Raw genomic sequence first — 13,188 nt, 5'->3', positions numbered from 1 at the left:
GGATTTTAAACTCAACTAAAAATCGTCGCTCAGACAAAAAGCAAACAATGGTAGCATTTACATGCAACTGTTATTGCTCAAAAAATATTGTTTGAGCGAATTTTGAGTGATAGTCGTTGCATGTAAATGGGGCTTAAGAGTAAGGGTTTATCTATGTATTTTGTCTGTGAGGAGTCCATGTTTGCTACAGGCTGTTCACAGACCAATTGATTTTAACGGGGCCTTTCAGACATGCCATTTTTCAATTTCCAATGCCAATGGGGCTCGAACTGCACACAAACGGAGATCCGGGTGCAACTTGTATTAGTTTATGTAAAATAAGCCTTGATAATACATACTAATACACAATATGCATCAGATACTCAGAGACGTTGTGCACCCATCTTTGTTTGTCCAGGACTGGAGGGTCACTCAACAGTTTGTTCTCACATCTGTCAGGGGATTCCAGAAAAGAAGTGCTATTTTTTAAAATGATAGACCCCAAAACAGAATCCAAATGGAACTCATTATAGTCAATTGTCTCTGTTGGTGTCTATGTTATAATGGAACCATTTTCATTGTTCTGTTCCTATGATGGAATCGAAAGATGAAAATTTTAACAGATGTGATCAGAACCTTAGTGTCGTATAATACTAATCCTTAAAGGGGTTGTCCAGGACTTTAACTATTGATGACCTCCCCTTAGAATAGGTCATCAATAGATAATCGTGGGGGTCAACCGCTTGACATTCCCATTGAACAACTGATCCCCATGCCAGCTGTCAGTACAGACAGCTCTGGAAGCAGACAGTGTTGTCCGTATTGCAGTGGCCTAACTTAGCACTGCAGGCACAGCGCAAATGAATGCAATGGGAACTGTGCCTATAGTACCAAACCAGGCCTCTGCAAGGTGGACAGTGCTATTTGCTGACAGCGCTATCTGCATTGACAGCCTGCCTGGATGCGAACGACGGCCGCACTGATCAACCATTAAATGACCAATTCTATCGATCAAGTCATCAGTAGTAAAAATTCCAGACAACCCCTTTAAACTTATATTCCAACCATTAACATTTTGCCCCTATCCATGAGATAGGTGATAAAGGTTACACCCATGACTAATACGCCCCCATTTAACCCTTTCCAGTCCACTGTCTGACGTCTGAAGACATTATGATTTAAGGCTGTACAGTTCCGATGTTGGAAGACGTCTGTCGGGGTTCTCTTACTGTATATTGCCAGCCTCTCTTCTGTCGGAGCCTCTCCAACGTGTCACCTCATGCAGTACTGGCTTTAGCCAGCATATAGCGCCATTGTACAACGGCAAAAAAAGAGTAAGCCCCCTAGAAAAACCAGGATACAAATTGGATTGGAAAGGGTTAAATCACTAACATAGAAGGGCCCCTTTCTACTTACCAGGTTGGCTGCAGCGAGAAGCTGTTTTTTATCCCGTCAGCCCATCTATAATGTGAAAGTTGTATGAAACAGTGATCCAACAGCACAAAAGACAACTGCAACTATAAAAGTCAGTTCCCAGTGCTGCGACTTCAATAGAGTCCTTCTAGTACTATACCTTCCACTGAAGAGTGGCATCCCACCCCGATGCCGGGGCTTTCGGCTAAGGGTTCACCGAGGAGCTGCTTCCAGATAAAGGGCATTCCTCAGTGGACAAGCCTTTTAAAAAAAAGGTCTCCATGTTTTGCTATAACCGTACTTCGCAAAATCATTGCCTTCCCTTGTTTTCTGTGCTAAGAATCAAAAATGACAAAAAGGGCCTATAAGCCTCACGGAGTGATCATGTAATTTTCCCAACAGGTATATATATGTAAATATAAAAGCCTACATGTGCCACAGATATAAGACAGTAGAATTAACGGATATGGGGTTTTTTTTGAGCTGTGCCTGGTACAATTTGTTTTCTCCGCTCGCCTTGGTACTCCTTACTGAAGCAGAACAGTGTGATAAAAATCCAGCTCGAGATTGTTGAGGTCTTATTGCCATACCTAAGGAGTTTTGAATCTCCATTAAAGGAAAGATTAGAGCAGGAGAGCAGTACTCAGCGGTAAAACAAGGGGCGGAAGGGAAAAAAAAAGGGAAAATCTCTTGCAAGAGAATGAATCAGTATGGTGGGAGCTGTGCATCACAAGGGGTAGGGCAGGCTGTGCACCTACACTACAAAGCAGAGAGTGTCACCTGATACATCTTATTAGGGGCCCCGCTACTCGCAGGCCCGTCGGCAGGCTTTGTTGTAGTAATGTAATTCTGCTGGTGTGTGTCACTGGATTTTTTTTTTTCGGTCCCGGCGAGTGCAGTTCTCTACGAATGATCTCTTTTTAATTGTAATCTAGTAGTTTTACTCCCTGTATGATTACAGTTCTCCATGTTTATGTACGAAAAAAAACCCCAGAAAGAAACACATTGAAATCATGTAATTAACTACAAGCTTATCGTTCTTACCAAACTACTAGCAGTACGTTCAGGCATGGCCAGAATCTTGGTGGTAAAATACCTGTGCATTTAGGACATGCTTGGGATTATAAGGTCGGACGTACGCCCTATAGGTCACGGATTTGTAGCACAAAAGGGTAAACAAAAAAATGGTAAAATGCACGGCGGCGGGATATGTGTTGTAAAAAAAAAAAAATGATGTACGCCTGAACTTACCCATAAGGGCTGTTCACATTCGAATGCTCATGTATACATTAAAAAAATGTATATGGACATAAGCCAGCTTTAGCGTACTTGTACTATTTCTAAAACCCATGAATTAAAAGCACTGCTGTACATTTGTGTCCATTTCTTTCAATAAAACGTGTAAATGTTTCACTTTTTTTTATCAATAAAGTTTTGTAGTTGAATACTTAAAACATCGGATAACAAAAATGTTATATAATAAATGCGTGCAAACATAAAGTCAGAATTTTTCTGTTGACTGTAATGTTAACGGAAAATGTCTACATTTCCACCACCTTTTTTCCTGTGTGTTACAGAACAGTATAGTAGGTTACGCTTTTCCATCCCACAAAATAAACCTTCACAAACAACAACGTCAAAAGTAGCGAAAAGTCCGCATATTTGACCCATTCTATAGGAGTACATGAAGCTATACAGTTTTATACTTTCGTTGTATAAACACATATAAGAGCCCCGATTGCTTAAATCCTAGTGTGAACGGCGCCTTGGAAGAGTGTGACATGTCTAAACATACATAAAATTAATTATTATATCAACTAAAAGGTACCTGGCAGTGGGAATGTGTGAAATAATAATTAATAGTAACCTGGAAAGAGGTGATATCAATTCAACTGAATGATTTGTTAAAAATGTATACAGCCTGTATAATACCGGGTTTCCCCGAAAATAAGACAGTGTCATATTAATTTTTGTTCAAAAAGGTTTAACTTTTTTACATGTATAGCTGCATGGACACTATTTAAATTGACTTTTTTAATTAACTGTTAGCAGGGCTTATTTCTGGAGTAGGGCTTATATTTCAAGCATCCTCAAAAAGCCTGAAAAATCATTTAGCATCCTCAAAAATTCTGGAAAATCATGATATGTCTTATTTTCAGGGAAACAGGGTATATATATATTAATATATATATCTCCCCTCACAATGCTGTATTTTACATACATGGAGGTATATATTTGTATATTATTATTCATGTATTTTTTTATACAAGCACACAAATCTACACCTCCTAGTATCTGAAATATCAGCAACAATCAGCATTGTGATACTATTAGAATCATATACTATATATTAAAGCGCTGCGGAATAAGTTGGCGCTATACAAATAAAGATTATTATTATTATATAATAGAATACAGGTTTTCCAAACCAATCCATAATATATTGCAAGCTTTAAAATGTTTATTTCTTTACAAATAGGGAAGGACTCCTATTCCTCTCTAGGACGGCCCAGTATTGTAGGCACCGGCCTGCCATTGGGGGCATATATGTAGTCACTTACTCCCACTTTGCTATACTTCGCCGTGCTGGTATGTATATGACCGGTGGTTTTTAACTTGCAGAGCCAAGAGGTTTGAAGGGCCAGAAGTTGATCAAATATGAAGCTACAGCATAATTACAAGCTGAAGTAATCCTGGACTCTGGGGGGCAACGACCGAGACATTACTGCGTGGTTAGTCATTTAGAGTTGCTAACTTTGCTTCTACATGTTATACACGGCTCCTACAAGTATCCGCATGCGTGACAATAGCCACAGAATATTTCATGACATTTTGTGGCTATTTGGGAATAGAGTTTACCTGCTACCATTTCTATTTCTTCATTCTATCTCTATTACTATTGTTGCCGTCTTGCTTCTATAACAGGAGAGTCACGGCCATCAGTGAACGTCGTCGCCTATGTCTGCTTCCATGTTGATGCTTTTACTACGTCTCGTTATTTGGTTTGTTTTACTCCAACAGTAGAAAGTTTGTAAAATAAAGACAGCCGAAAAAAATAGTAAATGTTGCATTAATAGGCATTAAGGTCGCTTTCAGATGAACATATCTTAGCTCTGCATTTAGTCAGCTTTTGCGGACCAGAAAACGGAGCGGATATAACGAAGGGATCGAGTCAGGTGGCCGAATTTTTCACAGCCGTTTTTTTTTTGTAAAGACACATTTTTGCCTCCATATTTTCTATTGGGCGATACAGATCGGTACTCGCCCAGCAGAACATAAAATATACAGTGGTTTAAAAAAAAAAAAAGCTATCAAATTCTCATGTAACACGTCTGTAATAGGGATTTGTATTATGGACGTGTTACAATACGCTCATCTTAACCGGCCTGTTGGTTTTTTTTTTAATTTTATTATTTTTTTACCGTTTTCCTTTCTCCTACGGCCAAAAAATAACCGTGCTGGACGGATCCGGATGTAGCAAAGCTGTTGTGTTAATAAAAAAGTGAGCTTTCATAGTACATACAAAGGTGTCACTGCAGTCTTATGTAAAAGCACCTATATCAAACCTGTGGGTTGCAAGAAATAACAGACTCAGCCTTGTAGTATCTGTAAAGACATGCATGCAACCTTTGAAGATAGCAAGGGTTACTTGTCAAATACGTTTATCCACATATTCCCAAAATGTTTTTTTTTGCATGGCCCACGTCAAGACTGTAAGGGACGAATATGAGGAAGAAGTAGGAAGGAGAGGGGGCTTGCCATAAAAGCAAGGAATGTGAGATAGAAGTTTCTATGAAGAGTCGTGTACATTCGTGAATGTCGTTGCCCATTTGTCCTTACATTCGGCAAGCTGCTGCTTCTCCTCCAGGTATCCGTATTCCGGGTGAAGAGCTGAAAGAAAAAAGAAGGGAATATAGTCAGCGACCCCAAAAGACACCATTTAATTCTAATGTGTGACGATTTAGTAAGTGACCCCTTTAAATAAATTTGCGAATGGAGCTTTAACTCTACCAGCGAGCACCAAGTTTCCTATCTCATCACATCCGAAAATGATCTGCAACTGAATCCAGAGCCGGTCTGTCATCAAGACCTTAGTGGCTGCAAACACAGGACAAGGGATGCCCACACAAACTTCGGCCTGGAACAAGGAGCAACTTTAGCCGTAGGGACCTCTTGGCCCTTTGTGAAACTTCTAGGATTAACCCAATTAATCAGATAAAGAAAATTGATCATTTACTTCTGAAATGCCTATTTCAGATACCAGCTGCAGATGCCGTGGTCAGACGCTGCATACTCATGAGCATGCAATGCCCTCTACAGGGAGAAAATGGAATGGCAGCTTAGAAAAAAAAACAAAAAACACACCAACTTCAAGTCGAATCAATGTTTGACTGTAAGATGAGAACTGGCACTACATGCCCATTGCACAACTAGCCCTAAAAACATACAAAAATCAATAGTACAATTGCCAAATGAACCCGGCGCTCCCTCCCTGTCACAGGGATAGGCCTTGTGCTTCCAGTCCTATCAGGAGGGACCTGCTACTTGGCCGGAGCCATTCGCTAAACAGAAACTGGGATTATTCATCAGTAAAAAAGGCTTTATGGAATATTTACTTTTCGGACCTATTATTTACCTTCCACCTGTCTCTACGCAGCGCAGGTTTCGCACGCGGCTGGCGATGTTGAAGTAGAACGCTAACAAAATGTTGACATTACCTGTTTCCCTCTTCTCGTGATAATGATGTACTCCCAGATCTTCATCTAGTAGAAGAAATAGAGAAAAAAAAAAAGAGAAAAAAAAGATCATTTCTACGGAGCACTGAAAGCACTTGATTTCACCCAGACGTGCCGTACAGCGCTCTGTGCCGCGTATCAGCCACACTCAATTGGTTTAACACAGCTCTCTAGCAAATGCCATTAAATTCTTTTTCCACATCAATACTTCTTCTGAACTCGTAACAACAATGTAAGAAATTGTTCCCGGTATCTTCCGAGCCTGATTTTAATTTAACAATAAATTAACATTTGATCTCTGCTGGAAGGGTTGCGGATTCACTCAGCATGTTGCTGCTGCTCCCACAGCGGCGCCGGTGTAGGGCCGCACCGATAGCTGGTCTTAGAAACCATGCGGGGGTTATTTACGGTTGTGGGAGTTCCCCTAGACGATTAGTGGGTATTAAATAAATGAGGGATACCCGGCCTTACTCTTGTGTGAAATTATGTTTCGGCAAAGCTATTTGAAATGCAAAAAAAATATATAACCGGATTGACGGTCAGGTAGATCCGAGAAATGGCATCTTTAGCAGACGGAAAATGATAGATTCCTACCCAATACGTCCTCTGTACAAGGCCAGGATTACTTTGTGCAGGTATGTAGTCACAGTTAAATAGACCGACATGTACAATGTATATTATAGGGTATGGCACCCACACCAGTGACTCCAGCTTTTGCAAAACTACAACTCCCAGCATCCCTTGCAAGATACATTTCCACATAAGGTTAAAAGGGTTTTTTTTTCTATTGATTGCCTATTCTCAGTTTAGGTCATCAATAGTTGATCGGCAGGGGTCTGCCACATGGGATCACAGCCAATCAGCTGATCCCTGTCAATGTCCATGTTGCAGTGGCCTGCTTCAGTCCCAGCTGCCATTGAATTCAATAGGAGTTGTGCCAGTAGTACCCACAGCAGTACAGACGGCGCCATCTGCTTCCAGCACTGTTCGCACCAAGAACTGACCCGGAGATAAGCTGATTGGCAGGGATGTAAAGAGGTGGACCTGCCAATCAAATATTGATGACCTGAAATAAAAGTGCTGTTTCCTGCCCATCCAGCAGAGGGCAGCATGTTACCTTTTGACCTACAAGGTAAACTCCAGCTTTACAACATTCCACAATAAAAACTAAATGAAAGGTAGAGAAGTTGCATAAATGTTGCTGAACTTATTATGCTGTGCTGATTGAGGTTCTTCTTCTTAATTCATGTTTAGATTTCTGCCCCACTTCTATTAACAGAGAGCAGTGCATTGTGGGAGTTCTAACCACAGGAACATAGAGTCAAGTTGTTGGGTCATGTAACTGAAGAACAAACTGATGCACAGAAAACAGTTCTCAAACTCACTCAATCTTTTATATACCAATAGATGTTAAGCCTCTAATGACCAGACCTGTTTGTGCCCTAAAGGGGTTGTCACATGAAGACTATTGTTTCTAGGTAAATGCATCCCATATTTTTTTGTGTTTACATGTATTTAAAAAAAAAGTTTCTAACCCCAGATATTGCTGGACTAATGGTGCAATAGCGCCACCTACTGTTTCTATCCCCAAATATTCCAGGACTAATGGTAGAATAGCACCACCTACTGTTTCTATAGCCAGATATTCCAGGACTAATGGTCCAATAGCGCCACTTACTGTTTCTAACCCCAGATATTCCAGGACTAATGGGAGAATAGCACCACCTACTGTTTCTATACCCAGATATTCCAGGACTAATGGTGCAATAGCGCCACCTACTGTTTCTAACCCCAGATATTCCAGGACTAATGGTAGAATAGCACCACCTACTGTTTGTAACCCCAGATATTCCAGGACCAATGGTAGAATAGTGCCAACTACTGTTTCTATCCTCAGATATTCCATGACTAATGGTACAATAGCACCACCTACTGTTTCTATACCCAGATATTCCAGGACTAATGGTAGAATAGCGCTACCTACTGTTTCTATCCGCAGATATTACAGGACCAATGGTAGAATAACACCACCTACTGTTTCTCTCCACAGATATTCCAGGACTAATGGCAGAATAGCACCACTTACTGTTGAGGCACATTCCACATGGGACGGAATAACACCGCAGGACATGACTGCAGAATTCCACACCAAAATCCGCAGGTCTAACAGGATTTTTGATGTGGAATTGCATGCAGCTTTTAAACCAATTTTCAATTTCTTTTTTCGTAAATGTTTTTCATAGACTTTTTTTTCCTAGTATTTATTTCACTCCAATTAAGGGATAACCGATTATAATCTTTATTTCATATAATATATTAGTGAACTTCTGATTGCTAAAACATTATAGTATGAAACAGACAACTGTAAGGCCTCCCTCACACAGGTGTTTTTGTACAGCGTTTAGTGCAACTTTTTTATAGCACAGCGCTCACATTCATTTCAATGGGGCTGCTCAGAAAAGGCTGCACTTTGACAGCGTTGCATGTTCTGTTTTTGGCCGTTTTCAGCCCTGTGTTGCCCATTAAAATGAATAGGCAGCGGTTTCAGCGCTGCAGTAAACGCGGCACAACTTGGCACCACGCTTCTGGCAGTGCTAAAAGCCCTAGCTACACTGCCAGAGTAAAAAAAAATAATAATAAAAAATAAATACTGACCTTACAGGTGATGTTGCTGTCCCCGGCAGCACTCTCAGAACTTTTCAGCAGCAGGGAAGTTTTCACTGGTAACGGAGATTTGAAATCCCCACCTCCATCGAGAGTTTGCTCTGATTGGCTGAGCGCCGCTGAGTGACAGCCCGCTCAGCCAATAACTACCAGCGCTGGATGCATCCAATCACACACATTCATTCACTGAATGGATGTGATTGGACGCATCCAGCGCTGACTCTGATTTGCTCAGCCGGCTGTCACTCAGCGGCACTTAGCTATTTAGAGCAATCGACCAGCTTTACAAGGTCCCGACAGCGGCGCCGGAGAGAGCGACTTCACCAGCTGAGTATTGATTTTTTATTTTTTATCAGCAGCCAAAACGCTGGCATAACGCATGCCAGCGATGCTGAAACCGGGCCGAATCTGCTGTAAACGCAGCATTGAAAAACGCTGCGTTTCTGCAAACACATATGTGAGGGAGGCCTAAGGCTACCTTCACACACCACGTCTAAGCTGCGGAATTCTGATGCAGAATGTCTATTGCGTTTCTGCAGATGGGCGGAGTTAACGAGCTTCGCAGATTTGGCTGCATTTTAGGTTGCAGATTTCGTACATTTACTTGCATTTTGCTGTGCGGATTTTCTGCTATGTAATGTGTTTCTGTGATACGGTAGTCGTAGTTCTTGCACCCTGTTCACTGGCAAACTTTATTTTCAGACATAATTTGCGGATTTTATGTTATACATTGATCTCTATGGAGAAAATTTGGTCCAGATTAACATGCGGCGATTATTGCCCAAACTATCGCTGGGAACTGCGAATTCGGATGATAGTCGCCCTATGTACACGCTGCCGCCGACAGGGTGCTGACTGGGAAATCGCTCACTTGTCGGAGTTGTCAATCTATCAAGAGACTTCAGGCCACTCCACCTCTATGCACTTGAAGGACTATCGCTCCTGTGTAAAGCACTGAAGGAACAGTCGCTGGTACAGCCGTTGGTCGCTGATGCACCCGACAGTCATACCTTGTAAAAGTACTTGAAGTTCAACAATGTAGCTGGCCACATGGGTCGTCTGAAAACACCAATTTCGGCATTGATAGGCCAATCCTCATGTGTATGGGTGCCTCCCTGGATTTCGGGAAAGGAAAGGATTGGGCAGTTGGATTTCAACACTCCTGATCGATTTGCTCCCAGGGTGATAAGCCAGACCATGCTTACCCCCCTATCCCCATTCGGAACACATGCATGCTTGGCCAATCAAAACTACATGGAACAGCCTTACTGTGCACACCGCCTTGGGGTCCTTTCTAGGGTATCCAGCGTGGCAGACCCCGTCCAACAATGACTTATCCATCCAGAGGATAGGTCATCAGTTAAAAAAGGGCAGAAGACCCCTTTAAAAGAGTAAAACAAATATGATATTTTAGTGCGCACATATTTTGTGTTTTCCACCCCACCTAGGGATGACGGGCTGTAAATCGATATCATCTAGATCCACCGCCTCCTTTTGAATTAGGCCATCTCACACCCCAAAATAAAAGGGTTGTGTCTGGTGACAGATAACATTGAAAGTATAAAGACAAATCACAAATGGAAAAGGTTCCAGCTATACCCCTAAATCATCAGATAGAAGATAATACCAGGGAGGAGGACGGCTTTCATCAAACCTGTGTGGCCAGTTAGTTGTTGCAGCTCAATGCCACTATTTCCCGATAGATAACGGTAATACATTGTAGAAGTAATATCTTACATTGCGGGCGCTTTATGTAGCGCTGGGCCCCATAGATACACTAAAATAGAACTTCAATGGAAGAGATTTACCTCCGCCGTGCGAGGCATTCTTCAGAGACCACAGGCGCAGCTCAGTCAGGCAGAAGGACATCTGTGAAAGAGAAATAGGTTTGATCAAAGAAAGGAACAACATGTGCAAATTAATGGCACTTATTATCAGCAACGACACTATATACATCTATTCAAGGCAGGTACTGGAGTCATCGGGGCCGCCTGTCACAACAGTTCACAAATCAATCGCAAACATCTTTTCTGGACGCACGTTTATCCGCGGGGAAAAAAAAAAAAAGAAGAGAAAACTTTTGCGCCGCCTGGTGAGGCCATGGCAACTCACATAAAAGGACGAACATTGTGGAGCATTTCCCCTTACTGAATACTGCAGAACTGCTGAATTAACCCCATCACGACCACGGGTCATGGATGCGTCGGTCTCCTGGTCACATTCTGCAGTTCTGGTATCCCCCTTTTAAAAAAAAAACAAAAAAAACACTTTGATTTTTCTGGTCACAAAGCTACAAGAAGGTTGTTTTATTTTTGTAGAAGGAGTTGCCATTTAACGTACCAAATAACGCATTGCAAATAACCTTTAAAAAGTGCGGTGAAATGGGCTGCAGTTACACCATTTGGGTGGCGGGTTTTTACGGTGTTCACGGTGCAGTGACATTTTATCTTTATTCTGTGGGTTAGTATATAGTACTGCGAAATAAAAAAATCCCCACACTTTAAAAAAAAAATAGTTTTTCGTTTTTCTGTCGGTAGGGATATGTGAGGGCTTGTTTTACGGGGCGACCTCTAGTTTTATTAACGTATAAGGCTTTTTGATCGCTTTTTATTCAACTTTTTCTTGGAGACAAAGTGACAACGTTCACCGTGCAGGTTCAATCATGTGATTTTTTTTACTAAATTGGATTTTAAAATGTTATCCTTTTTAATGCAACAGGTAGGAAAAGAGTGTGTGTGTGTGTGTGTGTGTGTGGGGGGGGGGGTTAATATTTTTTGTAATAATTATAAGAGGATTTTACTTTGCAATCATTTGATTGCTTATATAATATAATGCAATACTGTGGTATTGCGTTATACTTTATTTCAACAGGCTTCTATTAAAGATGTGCCACAGGCAAGTCTTAATAGTAGCAAGGCAAGTTAAACAATGAAAGACCTGTGGCCTTCAGAAGGTTCCAGGCTACTATGAGATCTGGAAAGTACTTCCACAAACTTATGGCGGGACCATTGGGGACATTCAGATTTAACATTTACATTTAACCCTTTGCAATCCAAATTTGGATTCAGGGTTTCCTAGGGGGGCTCTCTCTTTCTGCCATTATACAATGGCACCATCTGCTGGCTAGAGCCAGTACTGCGGTATGGGATATGCTGGAGAGGCCCTCAACAACAGAGCGGCCAGTAATATACAGTAAGAATACCCAGCCGGATGTCTTCCAACATCAGAGCTGTACAGCCTTCAATCAGAATGTCTTTAGACGTCAGACAGTGGATTGGTAAGGGTTAAAATGCTAGTGCCTGAATTTACGGTAGCATTTAAAAAAAAAATGTTAACCACGATTGGAGTTAAGTTATCTCCAATCGCGGCTATTATGAACAGATATCAAAGACAGCCGATACCCGCTGCATTCTACAGGTTTGGTTCACTCAACACCGTTTCCCAGCATCACAAGCCTCCGCCAGCTTGTCTTCTCATAGTGCATCCCATTGCCATCTCTTTTCAAGGTAAGAATCATACAGTTCCTAAGCCCGCTCAATACATAGCATATGCTGTGGATGTCTATATACAACCTAACTGTACATAGACATAGATGGACAAATAAAGCCATAGGGCTGACGGGAATAGGTTAAGATCGCACAAAGTAGGAAAAGCAAATGTTTAACCATGTACACTAATATGCCATTCAGGGTCTATGAAAGCTATGTGACATTTTTTCAGGGTGACAGTACAGGCTGCCATTAGTGAGCATCAACATTAGTGACCAGGGGCGAGTGGCTGGCAGGGAGAAGCCCACAATATTCTGTATGGCACAACTACTGGAAACAAATGGAAAAGCTCTCAAATGGAGAATACTGGTCACCATTTAACAATGAAAGCCTATGGTTCGTTCTGCATCCCGTTTTGGGGGAATTTAGATGGAACACCAAGACATAGTAAAAGATGAAATGTAATTTGCCCGTTCCATCCACATGATTGCCAGGATCTAAGGTTTCCCAGCAGTGATGAGACAAGTTTTGAAAAGTTTAATTTAGCCAGTTTGCTGAACTTCTGCAAAAAGTTCAGTTAGAATTAGTTTGAACCAAACCAGAGGCTCCCCCTAACCCCCCAAACTGCGTACAACACGGTCTAACAGCCAATAAAAGCCTCCAATAACACTCTGAAAGTGTTATACAGAACTTCTATGACTCCTAGGGTTATACCCTAGCATTAAGGATTAGTGTCAAGCAATCCGCTCCAGTAGAATCCTGTTTCAAGTAGAACTCTGCTAAAAGCTTGGTTCAGACTCGTGCCAAATCAAACTTTTAGGAAGTCTGACCCAAAACATGTTTTACTGGCTAGATTCCCTCAACCTCATTTTCCAGCCTCACATGGCGTCCGCTGATTTTTCTTCCCA

At 41.6% G+C, this 13,188-nt stretch overlaps 1 protein-coding gene across 2 annotated transcripts in view; it reads right to left on the bottom strand.

Moving 5' to 3' along the window:
- WDPCP (WD repeat containing planar cell polarity effector) overlaps positions 1–13,188 on the bottom strand; it is a 333,546-nt gene that overhangs the window by 278,694 nt on the left and 41,664 nt on the right. For both annotated transcript variants that reach the window (XM_066595499.1, XM_066595500.1), the window contains 3 exons: positions 10,601–10,661; positions 6,111–6,155; positions 5,233–5,283 (listed from right to left, as the gene is read on the bottom strand). In XM_066595499.1, the coding sequence (XP_066451596.1) occupies positions 5,233–5,283; positions 6,111–6,155; positions 10,601–10,661 (157 nt within the window). The remainder of the gene's footprint in view (positions 1–5,232; positions 5,284–6,110; positions 6,156–10,600; positions 10,662–13,188) is intronic.

This window comes from Eleutherodactylus coqui, chromosome 3 (assembly GCF_035609145.1).
Source record: "Eleutherodactylus coqui strain aEleCoq1 chromosome 3, aEleCoq1.hap1, whole genome shotgun sequence".
NCBI classification, from domain to species: Eukaryota; Metazoa; Chordata; class Amphibia; order Anura; family Eleutherodactylidae; genus Eleutherodactylus; species Eleutherodactylus coqui.
Note: the sequence above shows the minus strand (reverse complement) of the source record. Positions and strands in the feature narration are given on the sequence as shown.